Source organism: Notamacropus eugenii, chromosome 3 (assembly GCF_028372415.1).
Source record: "Notamacropus eugenii isolate mMacEug1 chromosome 3, mMacEug1.pri_v2, whole genome shotgun sequence".
Lineage (NCBI taxonomy): Eukaryota > Metazoa > Chordata > Mammalia > Diprotodontia > Macropodidae > Notamacropus > Notamacropus eugenii.
This window is the reverse complement of record NC_092874.1, coordinates 153,974,662-154,002,661: the sequence shown is the minus strand read 5'-3', so window position 1 is coordinate 154,002,661 and position 28,000 is coordinate 153,974,662. Positions and strand designations below refer to the sequence as shown.

Sequence of the window (28,000 nt, the reverse complement as noted above, 5' to 3'; positions counted from 1 at the left end):
CTTAGACTCCGCCCCGGATGTTGGGGGAGCTCAGACTGAAGCTCGAGTGAGGCTCCAATTTGGCCGCTGCTCTAGGATCCGGAACTGAATGGTGCAGACCTCTTTTTTCCCCCCTTAATGTGACGAATTCTGGATTTAATGGGGGAGGACGTGCGTGAAGTTTCCGGGGATATAACCTGACGAATCCCCCATCTTCATTTCCCCTCTGCCTTACGGTCGGCTGCAGTACCCAGGTGAGTCCGGAGCTCGGACGGACGCTGAACGCCCGGGGAGCTTCCGCCCCTCCCCCTGCCTCGGTGCCGAGGGAGAGAACGTTAGCTCCCCGCCCCCCCATCATCGTCTGCACCCTCCCCCCACCAGCCAGCCCCCCCTCCCGCTGTCGTTTATTCCCAACGCTTAAAGAAACTATCCTATAGGGGATGAAGAAGCTAAAGTACCGGGGATGCCACGATATGGTAACAAGTACGCATTTATCAAATGTCTGGAACGTGCTGGACACCGCGTAGAGCTGTGGGGTCAGAACGCGCCCCCTCGGGTAGCTTTGCAGATGAGGACGAATGCGGACTGATGCTTAAGATGCTCCAGGTATAAATAGGCCTCGGGCAGGTGACTTGTCCTCACAGGGCTTCTGTGCAAAGGCAGGGCTGCAGTCAGTAGAGGTGATCCAGCAAAGATCACCTTAGAGTGAATTTTAATTGAGTTTGGAGAAATTTGGGATTGGAACAGTTTAGAGGATCCTTTCCTTAGGGGTGAGGGGAGTCCAAGTGGAATGAGGCTATGAGGTTTGGGGCAAGGAAAAAAATGGGGTTAGAGGAGGAAAGTAAATAACTTGGTGAAGAGTACAGTGAGGTAGTTCAGGAGCATAAAAGTGTGGGGAAGGGAGGAGAGAACTGACCTGTGAAAAAGTATAAATTAAGGAATAAAATATACACCTAGCATTTTCCAAAGATTTGTAATAACCGTGGCAAAGGGGGATGTTCATTTGCACTCAGTTGTACTTGAATTATGACACTACCACCACCACCTCCCCTTCCCACAAATGAAGCTGTGAACTCAGAAATGAATAATTACTCTAGTTTTCCATGCCATCTTTTATCACTTGATGTCCTGCATTATCCTGGGTCTTCCAGCACAGTAAGTGACTCTTGCAAAATGGGCTCTTCTGTTCACATTTAAGTGCATATAGTTCTATAAAATGTTTCAAATTCATTTAAAGCCAGAATCCCATAATAAGGATCTAAAGGGCATGGTCTTACCACAGTTTACAGCATCTAGAGGCACCTCTGCCCTTCCTATGACAAGTTGCTGTTTATGTCACTTGCTTTTGTGAGAAGCAGAAAGATTCTGTCTAGTCAGATAAATTACAACAAATCCATCTATGTAGGATCATAAGATTTTAAGGTTAGAGGTCATATAGTCCAGAGAAACTGAGGATAGGAGGAGGATCTGAGGCCAGGTCTCCTGACTTTAAAAATTTGGTGTTTGATCCTATTCACCACAGTCAAGAAACCGAGGTGACACACAAAGGCCTTTGAGATATTGTACAGAAAAAATGAAGTTATAACCCTCTTAGGATAAACTGCAGTTTTTGTTCCTTGAGCATATGCTGTTCATTAACCATCTGTGGATAACGATGGCCTTCCTGCCAGAAATAGGTTAAACTCCCTTCCTGACCAGCATTACTATAGTCCTAGGACCTTAAAGTAGAACTTTTTGGCACAAAGGGGAAGTCCTATGGAAAAAGCTTCCCAGAATGTACAAACACTGCATGCACAATTTAGTACCCTCTAACTTTCACTGAGTAGCCATGGGAACAAATCAGAACACCAACTTTTCCCTTAGCCAATTCAAGTAGCCTACTTTATTAGATGAGGCAGCAGTATGGTTTGTGGAAAGAATACTGAATCAGGTGACCTGCACTCCAAGCTCATCTTTGCACCTTACTATTTATTATGACCTTGGGCATATTATCTGTGCTTCAGTGAAATTAATGTAGAACTAGGCAGGGATTCTTAACTTAAGGATAGATTTCAGGGGTTTCAGGAGCTTGGATAGAAAAATATTACATCTTTATTTCAATATGGTTGGTTTCTTTTGTAATTCTATGTATTTATACATTTAAAAACTTTGGAGAGGAAGATCATAGGCTTCATTAACCTCCCATATTAAGTCCATGACCCAGAAAAGTTTAAGAACTCATCATCTAACACCTCCTTCTAGCATTAAAAGTTCTCTTATTCTAGTCTCCACCTAAGTTGTCTGGTCCACTCACCTAGTCGTAGTTGTACAAGTGCTACATGTACAGAGTTTTGCCCGGTTAAACTATGTGCCTTTCCTAAACTATTTAATTATACTTTTATCATTTGGAACTTGGGTCCCAACATTTATCAAAATTAGCTACAGAGAAAATTTAAAGAGAAGTCATTAAACTTATCAACTTTGTGTGATCTATTTCATTTGTGACCTTAAAAGTAAGATTCCATTTTTAATTATATCCTTGCTGAAACATCAGTGTGTGCAAGAAAATGAAAGCTTAACTGCTGATTGGCTGTTAGCAGTAGAGAGGATCTTTAGTCCTATATTAGGTAATGGCCTTGTTGAGATCTCCTTAGATGTTCCTGCCTGCCAGAAATTTCCCTGTTCATTTTTATCTTGCAGGAACATGATAGGGTAGAAAGAATATGTGATTTTGAGGAAAGGGAACGTGGTTTCAAATCCAGACTCACTTGAGTCCCTGGGTAGCCTTGGGCAAGTCTATGCACTCCTCCAAGTCTCAGTCTCTTCATTTATAAAATGAGGTGGTTGGACTCTGATAACTCTCTTAAATCTATGTTTCTCTGAGTTTCTCTGAAAGAGTGGATAATAAAAATGAAATAGAAAAGTTCATTTTTGTCTCAGTCCTTACTCTGGTACTCTTTCTTGTCATGGTGTCTCGTTCTCTACCATCACATACTGCAGATAGCCAGGCAGAGTTTACAAGTATCCTGCAAATATTGAACATTTTTATGCTTTTTTTTTTTTTTAAAAGCTCTGGCAAGTAACGATGACAATTAGTTCTAAATGCTTTAACACAGGACAGGTTGATTCCAATTTAGCAAGTGAACAAAAGAAAGAAAGACAGCATGGCATAGTACCTAGAGTGCTGGGCTGAGATTCAGAAAAGCAGGAATTCACATCATATATAGTAAATGTTCTGTGATATGAACAAGTCATTTAGTGTGTCCAAGTCTAAGGCTCCACATACTGATTTATATTTTCAGCATATGCAAAATGGAAATATTAGTTCCTATCCCCCAGAGTTGCTGTGTCAAATGAGATCATGTTTATTAAGTATTTTGCAGAGCAAAAATATCATAGATATATCAGTTATTATTCAATAAACCACATTGAGACCTCTGCCTCTAGTGCACCTCCTTAACTTTTTTACCCCCACTAGAAGCCATCAGCATAGTCTCTGTCTCTTTTCCCTTTTCCCTCCCCCGCTGGGGTACACATTTAAGTCTCATTGCCATTTATCTTTTTGCAGAAGGTATAAATCCTTCTGTGTTCTAGACTGGCCCATTTCCCAGATCATCGGTCATTAGAATGTGGCCGTATCACCTACTAAAAAAAGTCATTTAAATAAAAAAAAAAAACTTTCACCACTACCATGAAATCATGAGATAAGTTATCAGATTTGTGCCCTTGAACTTGAGCTGATTCTTACTAATTCCTGCTTTACTCATTAGCTTAACTCCCTGGCTATCATAAAAGATCTCAGGACATAAGATTTAGAGCTCCTAGGTAATCTACAGTCCAATCTCCACATTTGAAAACAATAGAAAAAATACAGATTAAAAGTTATTGGTGAAATGGCATCCATGCAAGTAGAATGAACTACATTGTATCGCAAGTTGAGAGGTGTGGATTCAGGTTTTAATTCTGCTACAAACTATCTGTGTGCTCTTGAGAAAGTCATTACTCTTTATGGTCAGTTTGATCTTTAGATGTAAAATCAAGGCAGTTAAAATTAAATCTTTTAGAAGTATAAGAGACCATAAATGGTATACAGTTGAACCAACCTCATTTTGTAGATGGGGAAACTGAAGATTGAAAAGGCCAAATGAATGATGGGCTTGAGCAGAGCCAAAACCACTGCTCAGGTCTTCTGACTTCCAGTCATGTGTTCTGGAAACATAAGACTGTATTGCCATTCCATTTTCAAGGAGCAACGAGAAGAGGGTGGTACAGAGGAGATAATCTCCCCTATTTTCTCTTGTTTCTATGTATACGTATGTCTGTGAAATCAGGACAAATAGTCAAAACAAGCCAAACCTTCTCTCCCTTGGAATATAAGAGAGAGGCTAATCTGAAAATAATATTGTACTTGTAAGTTATTCTAAAATTATATCATAAATTTTAAGTTCATAGAAAAACCCATTTATGTTTTTGGAGAAAATTGTTAGACATTCCTGAAGCAGATAAAGTTTGTCAAAGAGAGTAAATTGTTTGACTGCATAGGAGCTGGAAGCCATTGGGTTCAATTTCCTCTTTTTACAGATGAGGAATTCCTAAAGTACTGATTGGAAATGGAAAGGTTAAGTGACTCTTCCAGAGTCACAAAGCCAGTACATGTTGAAGGTGATATTCAAACTCGAATCTTACTAACTCCAGTTCCTGAGCTGTCTATCTCTGCCTGCAGAGTTTTTCAAATTACTGTCATCACTATCAAAAAGCATTAGTACCTGCCTCATGAGGTAGTAAGAAAAGTCCTGCAGCTAAAGATAGTGTCTTGGCCAGACTATGTCAACATATTTTAGGAAGGACATAGGAAAATTAGATTGCATATACAGAGGAGGGTAATCAGGAATGGTGGCTGGAAACTATACCATGGGGGGCCAGGATGAGTTGAAGGAACAGGAAGTGTTTATTCTTATGAAAAGACACTTGGAAGGGAAAGTATAATAGCTGTTTTTACATTTTTGTAAGGCTGTTATGTGGAAGACAGGCTAGGCACAGTCTGTTGGAACCTAGAGGACATACCCAGAAAAGCTACATAGAAAAGTTTCAATTTAATTTTTTTTTAATTTCCTAAAAATTAAGACTGTCCAAAGTAGAATAGGTTCCTTCTTGAGATAATGGGAGTGGGAGGTCTTTAGTTAGAAACTAGATGATCAATTGTCAGGGATGTTGTGGAAATGATTTCTCTTCAGGTATTGATTGACCTATGAGGACTTTTCCATCTCTGAGATTTTGTGATGCATAGGCTCATAGATGTATGTCATATGAAATGATATGAAATACAGGGCTTAAATACAAGCCCTGCACTTTATTTGCAAGTACGTTTACAGTATTCAAATCAAAATACTTGTATTCAAACAAGTATTATTTGTACACCTATGTTTAGATGTTGGGAGAGATATATATCAAGAGAAGTATTAACCAGGCACTTGGTCCCTAAACTTACAAGAAAGCAGCATAGGATAATTGAAAACTATTTGGTCCCAGAATCAAATCATTTTGTGTATGTGTTGGATCCATCACATACTAGCTATAGATTGTGTCACTTAAGTGATCTTAAGTTTCACTCAGTTTCTATGTGTATAACAAGATTCATACTGCTTAACTCAGAGGATTGTTGTGAAGGGAGTACTTTGTCAGTGATTGGTACTTTAGAAATTATTTACTATTATCAATCTTGTTTAGGGGAAAAAAGCACATGTGGACTTTATTTTGGTGATTTAGATACAATCTGAGAGAGAATAAGTGCTTTAAGACAGAACTCATTGAGCTCCTGTAGTGAGGGAAAGCTCTGTGGTAGAAATGAGGTTTGGAACCATAGACTTAAAGATAGACAGATTTCAAAATATTTTGAGAAATAAGGAAGAGGGCGTTCTAGATGGGAGAGAGAATTTGCTTGAGAAAAGGTGAGAAGTTACATAGAATGTTTATGACACAGTGACCCTCTAGTCATCCAGATTTACAACTCTAAAAGTCATCTTTTTCCCTCTCCATGACCATCAATCAGTTGCTAAGTCTTGTAGATTCTGCTTTGACAATATAATCTTCTGTCAGTCCCCTTCTCTCGAATCACAGAACTCTGGTCTCTCATCACTTCTCCCTACACTACTTCACAAGCCTCCTTATTAGTCTTCCTTCTTTCAAAAATACCTGTCAGATTTCTTCCAACATATTTCCTAATCCATTCTCCACACAGCTGCCAAATTGATATTCCTAAAGTACTGCTTTGGACCATGTTACTTCTGTGTCCAGGAAACTCCAAGGATTCTCAGTGACATCTAAGGGAAAGTACAAAGTCCTGCCCTCCCACACTGTGACTCTTAACTTATTGCAGAACTACTCTTCTTCATACACTGCCTGACAACCAGACTCTCCTGGGTACTGTTCCCTGTTTGTGACATTCTCTTTCCTATTTTCATGCCTTTGGATAAGCTGTTGCATGTGCCTGAAATGTACCCTCCTCACCTCTGCTGCTTAGAATCTTTAGCTTCCTTCAAATTCAGCTCACTCACTATGGCATCCCTATTCTGATTGATCCCAGTTGTAGACAGACAGATAGATAGATTTATATACATATATTTATGCACATATATGTATATATGTATCCATATATATGTATTAATATACAACTATATATTATAATGTGCCAAAAATCTTAGTATACTTTTAAGCAACCATACTAAGATTTTTTAAAACACCTTGTATGTCAAACATGCCCCTCTTTTTCCAAATCTGAAATTTCCTGTCTATCCAATTCAGTAAGTGCTTAGTGAATTAAATAGACAAGAAGATTCAGATTTGGGAAAAGGGAAGTAATTGATCAATGTATAGGGCGGGTCCAAATTGTGTCAGGCTGACATGAGTTTGGACTTCAGATCATAGATTTAGATCTGGAAGAGACCTTATAGGTATAACCCTCTTAAGATGAAGAAACAGGCCTGTAAAATTTAAGTGACTAGACCAAGGACCCAGATATTAATGAACAGAGCTGGAATTTGGGCTGTGCTCAAATTCCTCTGTAGGAGTTTACCATACTTTCCACTGTAGGCACTTCAGAGCCATTGTAGGTTTTTAAGAAGGGGAGTAATATGTTAAACACAGTAATTAAAGAAGTGCTGGTATTGGTGAACAGAATAAACTGGAAGAATTGATACCAGGTAAATAGAATATTGCCATAATCTAGGTTTGAGGTAATGAATGTCTGGACTAGAACATTAGTTTGGATGAATAAGAGAAATATTTTGAAGTGTGCTTTTTACATAGAAGCTGCTCAGATCTTTTTGTTGTTGTTACATTTGAGTTCCAAGCTGTTTCCCTCCCTTTATCCTTCCCAACCCCACACTAGCAAAGGCCAACATTTGACACAAATATGTAGACATAGATATCTGTCTGTATCTACCTGTCTATGTACACAATCTGTATAATACATAGTTCTATATATCATTTCATTCTTTGGATTTGGATAGCATCTTCCTTCATAGGTCCTTTGTAGTTTTTTTGAATATTTATATAACTCAGAATAGCTTAGTCATTCACATTTACTCTTTGAACCATACTGCTATTACTGTATATATCATTCTCCTAGTTCTGCTTGTTTCACTTTGCATTATTTCATGCAAGTCTTTCCATGTTTTCCTAAAATCAACCTGCTCATCATTTCTTACAGCACAGTAGTATTTCATCACACTCTTATGCCACAAATTATTGAGCCTTTTCAATTAATGGCCATCCTCTCAATTTCTAGTTCCTTGCCACTGCAAGGAGAACTGCTATAAATATTTTTAAACATATAGGTTCTTTTCTTTTTTCCCTAATCACCTTGGGAAAAAGACTTAATAGTGGTATTGCTGGATCAAAGAATATATACTGTTTTATAACTCTTTGGGCATAACTGCGGATTGCTCTACAAAATGGTTAGATCAGTTTAGTTCCACCAGCAGTGTATAAGTGTCCCAATTTTTCCATATTCCCCCCCCTAAACATTTGTCATTTTCTTCTATCTTTTTAGCCAGTCTGATAGGTGTGAGGTGGTCACTCAAAGTTGTTTTAGTTTGCATTTCTCTAACAATAATCTAGAGAGTTGTTTCATATAACTCCAAAAACTACCTGTTCATATCTTTTGACCATTTATCAGTTAGGAAATGGCTCATATTCTTATATATTTGACAAAGTTCTCTATATATATGAGATATGAGGCCTTTTTCTGAGGAAGTGTCTATAAAAATTTTTCCTCAATTTTCTGCTTTCCCTCTAATCTTGGCTACATTGGTTTTATTTGTACAAACCCTTTTTAGTTTAATGTAATCAAAATTATTCATTTTATATTTCACAATGCTCTCTATCTCTATAAGTATGTAAAGACATAAATTTTCCTCTAATTACTATTACTACTCTTGCTACATCCAGTAGCAAGAGTTGTTGTCCCATTGTTATCATTCTCTTTAACAAAATTATTTATTGTTTCTATGACTTGTTCTTTAACCCACTCATTCTTTGTGATTGGTTATTGGGGCTCCAATTAATTTTTAATCTGTGTTTCCATGGTCCTTTGTTAAATGTAATTTTTATTGAATTATTATCTGAAAAGGATACATTTTAATATTTCTGCTTTTCTGCCCTTAGCTACAAGTTTTTATGGTCTAATATATGGTCAGGTTTTTTTTAAAGGTTCCATGTACTGCTGAGAAAAAGAAATATTCCTTTCTTTTCCATTCAGTTCTCTTCAGATAACTATCATATCTAGCTTACCTAAGATTCTGTTTCTCTCCTTGACTTCTTTCTTATTTATATTTTTCTTTAGATTTATCTAGTTCTGAGAGAGGAAAGTTGAAATCACCCAGTATTATAGTTTTGCTATCTCTTTCCACCTATAATTCGTATACCTTTTCAAATTTGAATGCTATTGCATTTGGTACATGTATGTTTCGTATTGATATTACTTCATTATCTATGGTACTTAGAACACAGTGTAGTTTCCCTGATTATCTTTTTTAATTAAATCTATTTTAACTTTAACTTTGTCTGAGATCATAATTGCTACCCCTGCATTTTTTACATCAGCTGAAGCATAATATATTCTACTCAAACTCTCTATTTTTAACTTTATGAATGTCTCTCCTTTTTTAATGTGTTTTCTTGTAAACAACATATTGTTGGGTTCTGGTTTTTTATCTATTCCGCTATCCCTTTCTGTTTGATGAGTGAACTCATCCCATTCACATTCAAAATGAAAATTACTTGTTGTATGTTTCCCTCCATCCTGTTTTTCCTCACTGTTTATCCTTCTCCCTCTCTTTTTTACCCTTTCCCTCCTCAGAATTGTAATTCACTTCTGACCACTGACTCCCTAATCTGCACAGCTTTCTAGAAGTCCCTTCATCCTGTCCCCTTGCCCTCCTCTTTCTTAATCCACATCCCCTTCTAAGAGTCCCTCTCTTACCCAGACTATCTTCTTGCCCTCCTATTCCTCTGTAAGTTAGACATTTTATATTCTTCTAAATTTAACCTAGTTCCAATGAGAATAAGGTTCCCATATTACCTGCCCTCTACCCCATCCTGTCCTGCACTGTAACAATTTATTCACACCACTTTTGATTGCAAACAGTTTAACCTTATTAAGCCCTTGTAATTTCTTTTTTACCTTCTTATATTTCTTCTTATTTCTTGTAAGTCAAATTTTTTTGTTTAGTTCTGGGCTTTTCCTCAAATTTACTTGGAAGTCCTTTAGTTTATTAAATATCCTTTTTTTTCTTGCAGGATTACAGTGAGCTTTGCTGGATAGGTTATTCTTGATTGTAAACCCAGTTCCTTTGCCTGTTGAAATATTATATCCTACACCCTTTGGTCTTTTAATGTAGAAGTTACTAAATCTTATATTAACCTAACTGTAATTCCACAATATTTAAATTGTTTCTTCCTAGTCACTTATAATATTTTCTCCTTTACCTGGGAGCTTTGAAACTTAGGTATAATGTTCCTGTGAGTTTTCCTTTTGGGGTCTTTTTCAGGCAGTAATCAGTAGATTTTTTCCATTTCTAGTTTACCCTCTAGGTTTCTAGAACTTCAGGGCAGTTTTCCTCAATAATTTCTTGAAGTATAGTGTCTAAGACTTTTTTATCATCAATTCTCATATTATCTTTTCTCAGTCTCTTTGCCAAGTCATTTTTTCTAATGATGATTCACATTCTCTTCTATTTTTCATTCTTTTTATTTTATTATTTCTTGGTGTCTTAGGAAGTCATTACCTTTCCTTTGCCCAATTCTAAATTTTAAGGAGTTATTTTCTTCAGCAAGTTTTTGGATCTTTTTCCAATTGTTTGACTTTCTTTTCATATTGTTTATCTCTTTTCCAGAATTTTTCCTTAATCTCTCTTATTTGATTTGTAAAATCCTTTCAAGCTCTTCCTTGTGACCATTTTATATTTCTCTTTGAACTTCTGCCAGCAGCTGTTTTGTCTTCTGCTCAAATATTTCTTGACTTGAAAGAAAAATCAGTAAAAACATAGTGACTTATTGTATGGTTTTAGAATATAATGGAGAAGGAAGTGTCAAAAATGACTCCAGTTTTGAGCTTGAGTAACATTGAAAATAGTGATGTGGGGGAGATAAATAAAAAACTGGAAGGGGGAGCCAGATCTTTAAGGAATAAACGAGTTTTGTCCTTGTAACATAAGGTGAATCAGACATCTCCAGTAGAAGTGTCTAATCGTATCTTACTGCATCATGAAAAAAATTGAATAATAATTATTTTTTCTCCCCTGTAGGGTATACTTAATTTTTTTCAACTGTCTGCAGCCATCTCTCTAAACTGTTTAAATGAGAATGTCCCTGGCTCAGAGAGTACTGCTCACTTGGCTTTTTACATTACTCTTCTTGATCATGTTGGTGTTGAAACTGGATGAGAAAGCACCATGGAACTGGTTCCTTATATTCATACCAGTCTGGATATTCGATACTATTCTCCTTGTAATGCTGATTGTGAAGATGGCTGGACGATGTAAATCTGGTTACAACCATCGAAATGGACCACGACATATGAAAAGAAAGGTCTGGTACTTGATAGCAATGTTACTTAAGTTGGCATTCTGTCTTGCACTCTGTGCTAAACTGGAACAGTTTACTAACATGAATCTGTCATATGTTTTTATTCCTTTATGGGCCTTACTGGTTGGGGCTATGACAGAACTTGGATATAATGTCTTTTTTGCTCGGAGAGACTGACTTTTCAATATAGCTTGCAGAACAGCAAAAAAAAAAAAAAAATATTCTGGAGATTTACAAACTTCAAGGCTACCAAGGGACTGAAAACCATGCCAAATGCAGTTTTATACTGTTTTGCTTAGTGTTAAATCAAGTAAGTTATTCAAGGACTTGAAGACAGCATGAAAAGTGTTTATTCTACATTTGAATTATTAGTCTCCTTATCCCTTCCTATACTTGTAAAAATAAAACTTTGTTTTGAACCACATATTTTTAAATGACTTCTTTAAAAAATCCTGATACATTTCAAAGATGTAATAACCTTCAAAGATTTAATAATCACAAATGTAAATCTCATATTGATTAACACTTATGAACCAATCCAAGTTTAATAAGACTTGAAAATTGTTGAAAAAATGGAGCAATGATTTGTGTATGAGTAGGCATCAAATATTTTACATTCTCATAAACAACAAAGCTTGCTTAAAACACGTGGCATTTTCTTTGCTGAATAATGGAGAAAATTCTTAGGTAAGTAGTCAGTATGCTTTCATGTTTTCTTTAATCTAGGCAAAATCATGACGGTTACCACTTAAAACTTTTAACACAAGTGGAATTAAAATTTAGCTTCCTTACTAGAAGTGATATAACAGGAAGAAAGGGATTCCCTTCCAGTCATTCCCAACAGAAAGCAGGCCCTCTTGGTAGACCATGAAAACATCTCAAAATTTTTATATTTAAGTAGAATTAATTAAGTACAGTGTTATACCTTGTCTTTGTTCAGACATGTACAATGCAGTTTTTTTCCCAGTACCATGAATTGATAATTACATTCTAGGCTTGTTGAGGTAGCTTCTAAAAATCTGGTAAAGAAGTGCTTAAAATGATTTCAGTAATATCTTTATTATAATTACTATATTTTGCGACTTATCAGAATGTTGAAAATCTTGTGTGGCTTTTTATAGAAGAGTAAGCTGTCACACCAGTTACCTCTTTACTTACATAGTCACTACTCTTTTTTCTCCAGCCAGCCCTCCATGCAGTTTTGAAATAATCTTCCTAAGGTACAATTTGATATGACAATCCTCTGCTCAGAATCTTTGAGTGGCTCTCTGTTGCCTCAAGGGTAAAATGCAGCCTTCTTAGTCTGACTTCTAAGGTCCTCCACAATCTGAGTTCAACCTCCCTTTTGAGCCTTTCTTCCTATTACATCCTTTCACACCCTTCACAGTCCAGCAAAACATTTCTAATGGCTATTCTTTACCGTGAGAGAAGGAAGGGTGTTGGACAAATAGGTATTCACAACATTATGTGACAGCGTTACCTTCAGCATCCTGGCAAAAAGAAAAGAATTTAGAGTCAGTGGACTCGGTTCAAGCCCAGCTGGTGTGACCTGGCAAATAACTGAACTTTTCTGGGCCTCAGTTTCCTCATCTGTAAAGTAAGAGGATCACGGCAGCTAGAACTCTCAACTTCTATTCCACCATAAAGTCTGTAATTTCAGTGATCTCTGTCCCCATGTGTTCAGCCAAACTATCCCATGTGCTGGGAATGCTCTTCTCGTTCTCGTCTGTGCCTCTCAGAATCCTTCTCTTCCTTGAAGATTCAGCTCAGGTGCCACTTCTGTGAAACACTACTCGACCTATGCCAGATGTTAGTGGTTTTTCCTTCCTCAAATTGCATTGTATTTGCTTCTCTGTTTACATTGTTATTGTACCCTGACTTCCTTAGAATGTAAACACCTTGAGAACAGGGATTGTGTCTTTGCATCCTCAGTGCCTTGTACATGGTAAACGCTTAATAAATGATTGTTTAAGTTGAATTGACTAAGATTTCAGATCTAAAGAACCAACCTAGACCTAACCTTTTCAGTTTTTTAATATAATGCAGAAACAGAACTGGAATTAAATAATTTGCTGTTTGAATCCAATTAATTGCCTTCATATTTGGGGATGAAATTAAGTATAGCTTACAGACTATGTTCTAAACCTGAGCAGATAAACCCAAATCTGCTTAAATGATTAAAGCAATCCAAGCCAGTCTCACATACCTCAACAAAAGGTAATAGGAGCTTCAGCTAAATAAATCAGACTGTGAAATGCAGTCATTTTCCAGTAAGAAGAAAAGTATCTCTCTTAACCCAGACTTACCTCCTTGAACATATATATTAACTATATTCAAGTTAACTAATATTCAAGTTAACTGAGATTCATTCAGCTCAACCAAAAACAGAACCAGAAAAAAAAAAGGCACAGTTTCTGCAAAATATCCCTAAGTAAAGAGGGAGAGTTCTACAGCTTAGGTGGCACACTTGTTAGATTGTTGAACCTTGAGTTAGGAAGACTTGAGTTAAAATGTGACCTCAGATACTTATTTGATCTGTTTGCTTCAGTTTCTTCACCTGTAAAATGAAGATAATAATAGCATCTTGGGGCTATTGAGGCTCAAATGAGATACTATTTGTAAAGTACTTTGTAAACAAAATGTTTTATTGTTTTTATTATTATTTTACCCAGCCAATACCAATTGCCAGGACTGTATAAAAGGGCAAGATCTCTTGTGAAAGAAGCAGCACACTGCTCTACCTCTTTAAAATAAGTCACATTATAAATATAAAGGCACTTTGGAGAATTAAGAAATTCTAAAAATCCCTGCAATGATTTTGAAACAAAGGCTTTATAATAGCATGCAAATGATTGTACGTGAGCCATTTAATAAACATTTGAAATCACATGGTTCCAGTTATTAATGGGAATTTCTCAGTCACTGGAACATATATTTTAAAGTAAGAGAGAGAATCATTATAGGAACCGTTGGCCAAAGAGAGACCTGATTATTGTTGCTCTATGGTCCGAATAAGCTTTAAGTGGAGTCTGTGAACCTTAAAAAAAACCCAGCAATTCAACATGATTAGTTTCCTTTGTAATCCTATATTTTATTCATTAAAAAAAAATTATTCTGAGTATAGGTCCATCCCCTTCTCCAGACTGCCAAGGGAGTTCACAACATAACCTCTGCCACACTGGGAAGAGAATTTGATTTGGAATTGAGAATCTATGGTTCAAATTCTGTCCCTGCTACTTAGTTGCTGTGTGACCTTGAGTGACTGACCCAATCTCCTTGGGCCTGAGTTTCCTGGCTTGTGAAGCAAGATAGAAGTCTCCCTCCTTTTGCAAACCTATGGTCCCAGAAGGCTCTAAAATTGTAATCTTTAGAATACTTTTTTCTTAAGAAAAAGTAACCATTTTTTCTAATCAGACATATACTGATAGTTTGCAGACTTTTTGTTTTACTTTTTTAATGCAGCATACTTCCTTTGTTTGATATTAGATATTTAGGAACCATAAAGTGATTGAGCAACCATCTATAACAACAAAGCCCAGATTCCAAATGCAGTCATTAAACTTCCATGTCAGCCACAAGCAGATCACTCAGCCTGGGTATCTCCTTTGTCATCAAAAAACTGTCAAGATTTAGTTTTGGCTAAAACAATTTTGTAGGATTTTTCAAACATGAAAGTCACTAAATAGAAATATTTCCTAGTGATTCATGAAATTCACCAAATCATATGCCTTGCTGTTTCAGAGATTAGTCAGCTCCCACCGTCTGGGACCCAGACATGAAAGAATTTCTAAGACTATCACAAAATCCTTATACTTTACTATTCTAAGTAGAATTATGAAGTTACCCCCAGAGCAGAGTATATTCAAAATCTGAATTATGGGTTGTGGGTAATATGAATTATGTGTGAAAGTTATCTGATCACCTTTCGAATACTGATTGTCTAATTTCCCTTTCTGGTCTTCCCTGGACACATTACTACTGTAGGAGGAGAACTGCTGTTGGCTCTTTCAAGAAGACACAGAAAAAGCATCAGTAATCTAGCTCACTTAAGATTGAGACAAGCATACCTCAGTATGAACATGAGTAATTAAATTATGTTCACTATAGGGAAAGGAAATGGGCCGATGATTTTACCCGTATAGGGAACTATACAAGACCTGTGATTTCACGGAAACAGGGAGCTCCCAGATGAAGAAACTCATATCAGTGCAGGCTGGGAAACTAAGATTTATTCTTAGACAATTGTTAGAGTACTTACAGGTTAAGTGACTTAACCAGAGTCACACAGTCCTTATTTTTTTGTTCAAATAAAGTTGAACATTGTGGTGGGGGGTGGGAAGCTCTGCTAGAAGGGAAAGGGCTAAAAGACAGGAAGTATATTTCACAAGAAATCCCACATATTGCAAAGAAATTTTTCAAGTAAGAAAATTTCTTAAAAGGTTGATTACTCTTGCCCTTAATTTCCAAATATGAGTTTTTTCACAGTTCTCGTACTTCTTGACTTCTCCACAGAACGTGCCACTGTTGCCCCTGTTCTGCTTCCTGGATGCTCTCCTATCTGGATTTTCATGACTAACAATAATAATAATAAAAAGTATTAGCTGTTATTATGAGGTAGCTAAGTGGTGCAGTGGATAGAGCACTGGTTCAAGTCCATCTTGAGACACTTATTAGAGCCAAATATACTGAAAATGCTAATTCACTCATTAAAAAACCTCATGTACATATTACAATGTACAAAAGACCACCAAGTTTTTTGTTTAAGATGGGTACCTTAGAGACTCAACAATTTAATATATTTACGTGTGAGTAATCCAATCACAACAAATGAAAAGCATCTTGGATTTATTTTAAAGTATATTTCAGTACATTAGTTTGCATACATAAGCTTAAACAAATAATATATTTCAAGAATCTAAACAATGTGGTATATGTGAACCCAGGTCTTCCATGGCTCCTCTCATATGCAGTATTCTGTAGTTAATATAGGAAAGTGTATATTTTAGAAAGATTATCATCAAAAATGGTTTTTAAAAAGGTCTGTGCTTAAGAAAGCTGAAACACCATCCAATCAGTCCTCTTATTTTATGGATGAGGAATAGAGGCCCTTAAAATATAAAATAAATTGTGACCTTAAAAAAAGAAATATAACCTCTCTGATCAGTTTCCAACTCATTAGTAAAATAAGGTCATACCTACTGTGCAATGTTAAGTGACTTGCCTTCGATCATAATGGGGATTTGAACCCAGGTCCCCTTGACTAAAAAATCTTGAATTGGGAAGTTGTGGTTATTTAGAACAGAAGTGTCAAACACAGGCTTGGCCCAACAGTCCCAAGTGCTGCCCAAATCAGATTAAAATGTAACTGAAATATTTAACAAAATGAAGATACAATAAAATATAGATAATGTTAATAAATGTTTTTTTAAGTCAACATGCATCCTCAGGGATCCTTTTATACAGTATAGTGGCCCCATTTCTATTTGATTTTGACATCACTGATCTAGAAAATCCAGCATCATCAAGGAATCAGTTAACCTGTTACTACTGAGTACCTGTGTGAACAGGCAGTGTCAGGAATTAGAGAAAAGACAAAAAGGGAAATAATCTCTGTTCAAAAAACTTTCTCACATAAGGAATGAAATGTTCTGGAAGCACCATGATACATGCAGTGGAAAGGGCCCTAGGATAGAAATGAGAACACCTAAATTCTAGTCTTAGCTCTACTAGTTAAGTGACATGAAAAGAGATATTTAACCTTTCTGACCCTCAGTCCCCTCATTTATAAAATATGGTTCGGGGTGTCTATTAACACCAAGGTACCTGCCCCAGTACTCCCTTCACTATCACTCTTTGGTCATTCAGTTGTTTCAGTCATGTCTAACTCTGTGACCCTATTTGGAGTTTTCTTGGCAAAGATACTGGAGTGGTTTGACATTTCCTTCTCCAGCTTATTTTATAGTTGGGGAAACTAAGACAAACAAGGTTAAGTGACTTGCCCTGAGTCATACAGCTAGTAAGTGTCTAAGACCAGATTTAAACTCAGGAAAAGGAGTCTTCCTGACTCCAAGCCAGGTACTCTGTCTTCTGTGCAAAGCACTGTGGTCTTAGGAAAATGAGACTATACCTTCTAGATTTCTCAAAAAATTGATATGAAAGCTTTCTGGTTTCAAAGCTATATGGACTCTACATCTTTTCTGCCATGTATCACCAAAACAGTGTTACCCAGGAAGAGCCCAGGGATGGGGCATGGAAGCTTGAACATACTACTACAGTAAAGACACTACTTACTCTCCCCTACTTCTTTCCACCCATAGGAGATAAGCAACAATGCTTCCACCTTCCATAATCATGTTTCAGCAAATAGGCTCCTGCTCTGAATCTCATCTAGAAATAGGGCAGAGTTCAGACATTAGGCCTAACAAGGAGCCAAGTACACATTCCCCCTCTTGGAGTATCTTTAGACTGTTCATCACCTGTTACCTTAATGAGTCTAAGGAACTGTCAAGGAAGGTGAGTTCAGTCAGGCCCTTGGGGACTTCATCACCAGATATCTATTGACCCAGATACCTGATTCAATCTCTTCCTTGTTGCCTGGTGCGTGAGAGAGAAAAAAATAATACCTCCTTTGAGGGTGGGAGAACCAGTCAAATCCTATGACAAATCCTATGACATCCCCATCCTATGACTAGCAAATTCCCACCTCTTCTACATCCTGTGATTCAGAAATCACTATGTGAAAACTCTTGCCCCTGTTTCCACACCCTCTAAATGTGACAGCTAGGTGGAGCAGTGGATAAGAGGATGGATTTGAAGTCAAGAAGACCTGAGTACAAATTTAAGCTCAACCAATTACTGGCTGTTACTTAACAGTCTTAGTAAGTCATTTCATCTCTCTCTGCCTCATTTCCCCATCTATAAAATGGGAATAATGACACCTACTTCCAAAAATTGATGTGAGGATTGAGATCTTTTTTAAAGCACTTTGCAAAGTTTAAAGTGTTATTTAAATGCTATTGTTATTATTAAAGGAAATATCAAAGTCCCAAATGTGGTGTTAATGGTAGGATTACACACTGTATAGGGAGACATCTTCAACAAATTCTTCATCTTCATGCTGGTCTAAGCTCCTGACTACACTTTATACACAAATTCTAAATATGCCTATAATGTTCAGGTCCTTCCAGACTCTCCCTTCTTTAATCTTCCTACTATGGAGCTATCAAAATAATTTTCCTAAATGACTAGTCTAAACATGTTATTCTTCTTCTTAAGAATCTTCAGTGGCTCCCTATTGCCTGTAGAATAAAAATAAAAATTCCTCAGCTTGTCATTTAGAATAACACAGGCTTATTTAAGATTCCTCTTCTGCACATACTCTCTATTCCAGCCAAAAGACCTACTTGTGGTTCCCAGGCTTTAACATAACCACTCCTATTTCAGTGCCTTTGTTCTGGCAGTCTTCCCAGCCAGAAGGAACATACTCTTTTATTTTCATTACCTAGAATCTGTAGTTTCTTTCAATGTTTGCCCATAGGAAATTCCCTGATTCCTTCCCTTCCCAGTTGAGTGCTTTTTTCTCCTCAAATTGAATAGATCTTTCTGGATAAGGACAATTTTTCTCACCTGTCTTTTGTTCACAACCCTACCACAGTACCTAGCATACAATAGGTGATATGAATTTCTGTTGTTGTATCAAGCTACTTTCTTACATATTGACTGTTTCATCAGATCACTCAACTTTAACCAATTCATCCTTTTTAGAAAACTGCCAGGTAAACATTTAAGAACTGGAGCTGATGGGGCACCTTGATAAGTCTTCTCAATTCTTCACTAGCCAAGCTAATTTTAGTGTATGTTAAGCTGACAGCATCTAGTAAAATCAGCAGAAGGTTGTGGTGGATTGTTCCAAAAACACTTTACTTTAAAAGGTTTAAACCAGTCTAAGATAACCCTCTATGTTTTACACACTAGTATAATAGGGTAGCTTAGCCATTTGCCAGAGCTCCTAAAGGGCACGCTATTAAATGTTTTAACAACCAGCTCTTTTTCCATCACTTCAGTAAATCCAGACATTCAACAAAACAATAAATCCACCCCAGATTTGTAGCCTTTGCCATATCAGATTCTCTAAGAGCCAACTTCTCTTAGTCTTAGCTTCTTCCCAGGGTCTTTCTCTCTAGGGCAGGAGTGGGGAACATGTGGCCCGCCGGGTCCTCAACTGTAATCCTTTGAATCAAAGCAGCCTGGATGGTGAAGGGCATTGAGTTTATTTCATTTGAAATTAGACTGTATCTCTTTGGTCTAATCAGATGCCACAGAATTGCTCATGAATGGCTGCATATTCTGTACAGGCCTGAGAAAGATATATAAGTCAAATCTGTACCCCAGAAAGGTGAATCTGCTCCCAGCAAGCAGTTGTCTTCAGCAGCTGACAAATTTTCCTTTTACTTTGATAGTTCACTTTATTTTGAACTCGTCAAAGCAGAGGACCTAGTGGTGGGTGAGTCCCCATTCCCAAAAAATTCTCCCTATTCTCAAGATTCTCAAGGCACCTAGCCTGAAAAATTCTATGATTTATTGGACAAGTTCTGTTTGGTCTCAGAGGACAAAAATGAGTAAAAAGGTAGAGATTGCAAAGATGCACACTTCTGAGCTCAACATGAGAAAAAACTTCTTAATACTTAAAACAAAACCATCCCCAAGTGAAATGGGCTATCAAGGAATTTAGCTGTTTTCTTCCAGAAGTCTTCAAGCAAAAGCTGGATTACCCAGGAAATGTTGGAGAGAGGATTGTTGTTCACTTAGAATTAAACTACGTGCCTTCCAAGGTCTCTTCCTATTCTGTCATTCTGTAAAATTTTCTGAAGGTTCACAGATATTAATAAAAGGCCTTTTAAAATACAATCAAACCAGTCATGACTGAGAATTCTAACTTATCCTCCATTTGCATCTGCTGCTCTACCTGGGTTCAACTTATTGGAACGATATGCCCCTGCCAATTTAAATTCATCACTTTTAATCTCATCAGGCAGCTAGGCCTTGGTTAACACTGCCTCCCTCAGCCTCCTCTCCCCTCTGACTGGAAGGCAGGAGGGTGGAGTACCAAAGCCTTCCTTTCTAGAGGGCAGAAAGTGGGCTCTTAGCCCACTGCACTTTGCATCTGTTGCTCTGCTGGGTTTCAGTTCCACAGAGCAAGATACTCCCTGATATCCTGCACCCCCACCCTACTTTGCTGCCTCTTTGTATGTGTGCCCACTCCTCCTTCTCCCCCCCCAGATTATAAAATCCTCGAGGCCAGAAACTTTTTCTTGTGTCCCCTGGACTTAGCACGTTGCCTAGCACTTAGGAAACTTAGTTGTTTACTGGATTGGATTATACATTGTTCCTAGTCTTAATTTTGCCTTTATCTCCTAAAATGGAAGTATTTTCAAATAAACAGTATTTCACAGTTTACAAAGTACTTTTCTCACAAAGGCAATATGGGGTAGATAGTATAAGTGCTATTATATCTACTGTCTTATTATGAAAGGAAGGCCCAGAGTGATGAAATGTTTCTTTTAAGGTTATACAGGCCAGTATGTTGAAGAGCAGAGATTCAAATCTAGGTCTTCTGATTTCAGGTCTCATGCCTTTTCTACCAAAACATTAATAATTTAAAATATTCATATAAAACTAGCTCCCCTTTTATCCAAGGAACTAGACTGTTGTTTAGTTGTTTCAGTTGTGAAAAACAGATGAGGAAACTGAGACAAACAGAGTTAAGTGATTTGCCCAGGGTCACACAGCTAATGTCTGAGGTCAAATTTCAACTCAAGTCTTCCTGACTCTAGGCCCACCTAGCTACCCGGCTATCTAGACTGTTACGGGATCAAAACTGGAAGCCTGAAGAATGGATGAGAAATCACCAGTATCTAAGATCAAAGAACCAGCCAGTCAATAAGCCTTTATTAAGTGCAGGTTGGGGCTCTAGGTGGTACTATAGCGCATAGACTCAGGAAACACTGGAGTCAGGAAGCCTTATCTTCCTCAGTTCAAATCTGGCTTCAGATACTTACTGTTTCCTCATCTATAAAATGAGGTGGAAAAGGAAACTGGCAGTATGTTCACCGAGAAAACTCCAAATGGGGTCACAACAAGTCAGATACAACTGAAAATGACGGAACCAATGTGCCAGGCAATGTGAATGTGCTAAGCACTGGAGATGCAAAGAAGACAATCTCTGTGCCTTGAGACCACAAGGAACTGTGAATACTTTGATAAAAGACCCACCTCCTTGCCCTACTACCTCATCCTCCAGGAGATAAAGCACAGATTATCTCACAGTAATCAAAAAGTATGCAGTGTACTCTGAAGAGGACAGAGTTCTGGTGGGGTGTAACCTACAGAGAACTGAGTACTTGGGGGAATATCTTTAGGCTGCTACCCATCCAAAAGTCAAAGGGGGCCAATGCAGAAATAGACTTTTCTTCTCAAGGAAAGAAAATGGTAACAGTGAACCTTCCTATCTCTCTTCTCTCTCCTTCCAGGAAGAATGAGTTTCCATTCCAAAGTCTGTCTTTGTTTCCTGAAAGTCTGTATTTTTATATAGCTGTTAAACTAGTTTCTTCTTATCAGTCTTAAGATAAAACTATGGTTAAACTAAAGCATTAGTCATCTTCGTGTATTTCAGTTATTCCAGGGTAGTCAGAAGAGCTTAGGATTCTCTAAGAGCAGAAGAGAATTTCTTTTCAACATTGCTGGGATTTCTTTGGTAGCTCAACAAACAAAAGAGATTTTATTGATAAATATCCACATAATTCTCAGTAAATAGGGAAGATCAATCCATATGAATCTAACTTATCATGGATTCTCCTCAGCACCATTGAGCTAAAAGGAGCTTTTTTTCCATGTCTCTTGGACAGTTGGCCTCCTGCCACTCTTTCGAATTGTTTTCTCCTCAAGTAGATTTTTTAAAAACCTATTCTCCTCCCATCAGGGGAAGAGTTTAAGGCAATAAGTGAAAGGTCACCTGAATAAACCTCATCTGTCCCAAGTTCTAGTCCTTTATCCTCAGCTGCCTGCTGCATTCTTCCTCATGAAAACCCTATAGAAATCTTGAATGCATCATATTTCAAACAGAATGTGTTATCTTTTCTCCTGACCACCCTCTAACTTCTGGAAGACCTGGGTTCAAATTCTGCCTCACAGTATGACCCATGGACCAAGTCACTTAATTTCTTTATGCCTATTTCCCAATGGGTAAAATGAGGTGTTTTAAAGACCTTTAAGTTCCCTTCCAGATCTGGCCAATGTGGATACCAATTTATATTAGATTTTTCTGAAGGTATGTGCAGAAGATACAAGCAAGGGCAGATAACAGAGAGTGAATACAAAACTGGCACAATACTATGAGAATAGTGTGAAGGAAACTAAATGTCACAATAAAGACTGAGCTGGTAAAAAAAAAAAAACAACAACAACAACAATCCAGCCCGGTGGTAGCTAAAGCAAGACTCATCCAGCAGCGAAATGGTCCTCTGGACCAGTTTCATGTAGGAACTCTACAATCTCCAGGAACCAGGGGTGAAATTAATAGGCATAGATGTAAAAGTCTCATCCTTGGGTTCAAGGAATCAATTTCACAATGACAAGATGTAAAAAGCATACTGACAACTTTTTGTTGGAAAAAGATCAGGGTGTTTCAGGTGACTACAAGCAGGCTGAAGTAGTGATCAAGAGAGAGAATATTTTTGGGCTGTATATGAGAGGCAGAGTTTCTGCAGATAAAGAATTAAGATTACACGTTCACCTGGTTAGAAAATACTTGGAATATTCTGTTCATTTTTGGGCTCCACAATTTAGCACAAACTGATTAATTTAACAAAATATTAAGCAGAGGGCAAGAATAGTGAAGGGACTTCAGTCTATCTCTTTTGGTAATTGGTTTAAAGAGCTGCAGAAATGAATACTTCAGGGTGACAGATCTGTACTCAAGTATCTGAGGGGCTGTCCAGGTCTTGCACATAAGTAGAAGCAGAGGAGTGGGAAGGTGCAGAGGGGGAAATTTAGGCATGGTTCTCAAGAAAAACTTCCAAAACTACCAAAAAGTGGATTGAGTTGCCTCAGGAAGTAAGTACTATCTTTTACTGGAGGTCCTTAAACAAAGTTGGATTACATCTTGTAAACTGCATGCAATAGAAGCAATTAATTCCTTTAGGGGTATATGTTGGATTAGGTGGTACTGAGGTCCTCCTTTTTCAACTCAAATTCTGTGATTTTGTGAGCCATGTCATCTGGTCTACGTTTCAAGTGGTAAATAAAGAGACTTCTTAAAGACAAAAAAAAAAAAGTAAAGTTGAATAGACTTAAAACTCGGTTGAGTCCTCTCAAAGGATGAATTTTATTGCAAGTGTTGTTAATATCTAAAACATCAGCCACAATTATTCTGATACAAGTACAAAATGCAATGGAAATGAACTTCTTTATATATCATCTGGCATCTGGGTTGGGTGGGAGAGTGTCTACTACTCAGTGAGCAAAAATCATCATGCTCCTTTTTTAGCATTTCCAGGGCATCCTAAGATAGTGCTTTTATCTTTTCTGGGCGAGTGATAGTGACTGTAACCTGCTTTAGGGGGAAGGAAACATGGTCTATCAAACCATCCCAGTGCCTCCCCCTTAACTTATACTTTAAATTGTGGTCATATACAATTTTGGATTATCCTGGACATTGCTCCCTGCCATTAGCACAATAATCAAATACTGAGAGTAATTAGATTAATAATCAAGAATATTTAGCTTACTTTATAAGAGCAGTGGGAAAACACAACAAATAATCTTGACTTGATTGAAAGCACATTATCTAGAATGCTTAAATTCTGCCAGCTAACAAGAGTTAGAAAGAGATGAGGCAAAAACAAGTTACTGAAGATGTAGGAAACAATTACGAAGCATAAATATAAAAAGGATTAGTTACCAAGATTTTAGTAGTTATTGAAAGGCAAGTCCTCTCAAAATCTAAAGATAAGTCTTGTGCCTTCCCTAATGGAATCAAAATTGTTTTTTAAGTATTCATGTTACATGAAAAAATTTGCCCCCAAATACAACAGAAATATAACTAGATAACATGAATAAATAAGAAATTTTCCATTAAAAATAAATATATTTTCCCTATACTAGAAAAAGTTTTATACTTAAGAAAAACTGAAATTTTAATAGCCCTGTTAAACCCTTCCATGTTTACCTCTTTAATATCTAGTGATACTACACTGGATCAGACAAATGATTCAAGACAAAGAAAATCTATGCAAAAAATGAGTAAATGAAGACCAGAACCTTTATAAAAAAACACAAACACACACAAAGCTGTGCTAGACCAACCTAATCTCTCTTTATTGAGGAGGTAAACAACCTTAGTGATGGGGGGAAGGAGAGGGAGGGTTGAATATGAATATGGCTTCATTAAAGCTTTCAACTAAGTACCACAAATGTTTGATTCTTATGTTAGCTAACCTGAGTATGAAATACAGGCATATAACTTGTATAAATCAGAAAAGGGAATTGGAGATGATACCACTAAGGTACCTTGGGATTTTTTCTAATGTCTGTTTATCAATTTAATATTGAACAATGCTGCACCTAAAGTTGAGCACACATATAACCTAGGAAATATTTTTTATACCTTTAGTGATTTGAATGTTTCACACGGCTGATGAAATGACAGATGGATGCAAAGAAAATTATGCATTCTGATGGTTAGAGAAATGGAATGTACTATAACTGGGAGACCATATTAACAGCATTAAAAAGTGAAAATATTTATTTGCCACAAAATGTAGTCCACAGGATCTCAAACTGTCATTCAGAAGGTATTTTTGTCATTATTACCACCCCCAGCAAGACAAGGGGAGTGATCATGGTACAAGGCTGTGACAGGGCCACAGAGGAAGTTCTGTACCCCTTGATTCTTTGCATTTCACCTCCATAGGGATGTATGCATTTAACAGAAAGATTAAATTATCAAAATACAGAGAGGTTTAACTACAGCATATACAGGAAGATATCTTTAAAAAACAACCATTATGGGCTGCTTTTAGGTGTGCCTTCCTATAAATTGAAAAGTTTTAAGGCTCATATATCTTGGAGATAGAATCTAAAGGCATTTTATTGCAATGTGAAAACCTTAAGACTTTAAAGACCTATGAGAACTAAGTAGCCATTTCTACGTTATTGGAAAATTAGAAAGAAAACCGAATCAAATCTTGATAAACATATCAATTACTCCTCCACAATAATTAACAGGAAAACATGTTAACTTTATTCCTTCCTCTCTTCCAATCTTGGTGGGTTAATTTTTGTTCCCTGAAAAAGTTATCAAAATACTTGTTTAGTTTGGGGCAGGAGATGGGAAAAATGGAAGGATAGAGAAAAGAATGGTTTAGTTGTAAATATAGGGAAAACCTATGTTAATTTACCACCACCTCTCTTTCCCTGTTTCACTTAACTTTTTGTCTTAAGGTACTAATTTCTCCTAAAATTCCAGTCTTTCCCAATCCTATGCTCCCTATTATGTAGCTATTAACCTAACTACCAGCTGAAACCACTTTTGCAGTCAACTTGTCATTCACAGTGCCATATCTCTTTCCTAGGAAGGTCAGCAGTTTTAAAAGGTGTCTTGATATATGAAGCTGGGAGATGTGGCCACTGGAACAGGAAGCACTAATCACAGATAAGACTTGGATAAAAGGACAGAAGGTCTGTCTTCCAACAATGTAATATTTCACATCCAAAGCCAAGTAAAGAGCTATGGAAACAATCTGTAATGAAGTACAGTGGAAATCTATTACAATTTTCATTAAATTTAACAAGTTGGACATTGATTTTCAATGGTGGCAGTGCCAAATGCTATTTATTATGACACAGCTGTTATTCTGGCAAAGAGCCCATCCTTCTGAGTTAAGTTTTATTTCTAACTGAAAATAGATTATTGAAATGTCATTCTAGCTATGTGGGACCCAAGCTATTTTTCCAAATCAGTTACTCCCTGGAGCTTTCCTTTGCCAAGTCAGTTATCTGAGTCACTTGCTTTCCAGGAGTCAGGAACAAGACCCTGAAATGGAAGAGGCACCACAAGAGAAGAAGTAAAAATGACCATTCCTGGTTCTAGAAATTTAATTATTGTTTTAATATTTTCCCACCATTTAATATATTTTCCTCCTACTCCCCCAGAAAAAATATAAATGGGGATTTTAATTGCACCTTACAATAAAAATTAAAGTAATTGGATATTCTTACTCACAAAGGACTTAGTGCTCTACAAATTCCTATCAGTAAGAAATTTTTTCTACTGCAGATTGTAAGTAATTCTGTGCACCAACAAAATACGTGGGCATGCCACATGACTTCCATCCGTTAATAGTAACATGACACTGTTTCAGATCGTCCTTCCCAATCTTCCACCATTAAGATTCTATTAATTTTCTTAATGCTGAAGTTAAATATGAAAAAGTATGTTCCAGATAGCAGTGCTAAACATTTCAAAATTCTCATCTTACTCAGCAATTTTTTTAAAATGTGCAAAGTATGGTACACACATACAATATGTTCTCATAACTGAATCTTGAATTAAAAAAAAAAAGCTTTTCCAGAGTGGGGAATTTAAATATTCACTAGATTTGAATGAGTACATTTTCATTCCATTACCACTTCCTAAATGGATACACCAGCAATAAAAACATAATAGATCAATGAAACAATTTAACTGAATTTTCAATAAGTCTTTTTTGCAAACCCAGCAATAAAACAAATTTGTTATTATGAACCTTTATTAAGTGGCTCACATTTCAGTAAAAATCACACTAAAAAGATTTTTTAAAAAAAGCTATTTACACTACAGTGCTGACACATTAAAATGGAAAAAAAAAACTGGTATAAATAAGCTCTATGGAAAAGCCTTGAATTGTCAAAAAGAATTCTGGCTCATCTTACAAAAAATATATATATATATATATTTATATATGTTAATGTCAGCTCTACTCTAAAACCTACAACTCAAATGATTTAAAGACTTCTTTATGTTAAACCTGCAGTGTTTACAGTGCATCTGGCCCTAAGTGCTTTGATACTTCACAGTTATGGACAGGCACTGAGGAATGTTACAAAGCTACATGGACTATTTTCTGTAACAGATATGAGAGCAAGGCATTGGCTTGCTTTGAGAATTTTATGAGTCTTTACATTATTATGTCATTAAGTTTAAAAAAAGAATTTAAAACTCTATGTACAAATTTAGCACAAAATGTCATCATCTTTTCTATCCAAACTTGGATGTGTTGAACTATGCTGCCTTGTGTCATCTAAACTTATGTGACTTTCAGGACACAATTTTTCTTTTAAATTTTTGCTACTATTTTCAAATTTAGAGTCCATATCAATTTTAAATTCAACATGATCCAATTTTGCTTTAATATTCTGGCTGTCCAAATTATTAGATGCTGTAGTTTTTTCAAGAATGTTACTTTTCATGCCTTCCTCTTTAATTCTTACAGATGAAAAAGGTTCATGTTTAATCTGTTGAAATTCATACTTAGTAGGCAGTTTGTCTGAAAAATTGGAATCCGAGGTGGTTTTGCTTACAGTACAAATTATGCTGTCAGTATGAAGTCCAAGAACTGCTGACATGTGATCTGTTGAAGTGCCTACTTCCAAAGTATCTGCATTCTGAGAGGCATCACCCTCTGAATGATACAGTTTCAGCCGAATATGCCAGGCTAAACTGCATACAGCTGAAACAGTCTTGAACTGATGTACAACATTCCGTGGAATAAAGTAGATATCATTATCATATAACTGAATTCTGGCATAGCGAATGCCTTCTCTTCGAAGCTGATTAAGTTTTGCATCATCAACCCACTGGACACACTAGAGAAAAGGAAAAAGGGAACAAAGTAAGAAATCTGTTCCATGAAAAAACTAG

At 36.8% G+C, this 28,000-nt stretch overlaps 2 protein-coding genes across 5 annotated transcripts in view; one reads left to right on the top strand and one right to left on the bottom strand.

The window, feature by feature from the left end:
- Positions 1–10: 10 nt before the first annotated feature.
- On the top strand, positions 11–25,911 carry TMEM60 (transmembrane protein 60). Of its 4 annotated transcripts, none has more exons than XR_011976925.1 (3): positions 11–233; positions 10,764–11,046; positions 25,674–25,911. XR_011976925.1 is itself a non-coding variant. In XM_072653183.1 (2 exons), exon 2 carries the CDS (start codon positions 10,816–10,818, stop codon positions 11,218–11,220), a length of 405 nt encoding a protein of 134 aa, XP_072509284.1. In that variant the 5' UTR covers positions 29–233; positions 10,764–10,815; the 3' UTR covers positions 11,221–11,467. The 4 variants fall into 4 exon arrangements, 2 of the variants coding, with proteins under 2 accessions (XP_072509284.1, XP_072509285.1); XR_011976926.1 differs by lacking the exon at positions 25,674–25,911 and adding an exon at positions 417–585 and having other exon boundaries at positions 10,764–11,467; XM_072653183.1 differs by lacking the exon at positions 25,674–25,911 and having other exon boundaries at positions 29–233; positions 10,764–11,467.
- Positions 25,712–28,000, bottom strand: part of RSBN1L (round spermatid basic protein 1 like) — an 84,618-nt gene continuing 82,329 nt past the window's right edge. The window contains exon 8 of the mRNA XM_072653175.1: positions 25,712–27,945. Within this exon, the coding sequence (XP_072509276.1) occupies positions 27,313–27,945 (633 nt within the window). The 3' untranslated portion in view covers positions 25,712–27,312. The remainder of the gene's footprint in view (positions 27,946–28,000) is intronic.

Excerpts from the sequence above, each read along its gene's own strand:
- TMEM60 (XM_072653183.1), top strand. The coding sequence starts at position 10,816 with ATGAGAATGTCCCTGGCTCAGAGAGTACTGCTCACTTGGCTTTTTACA.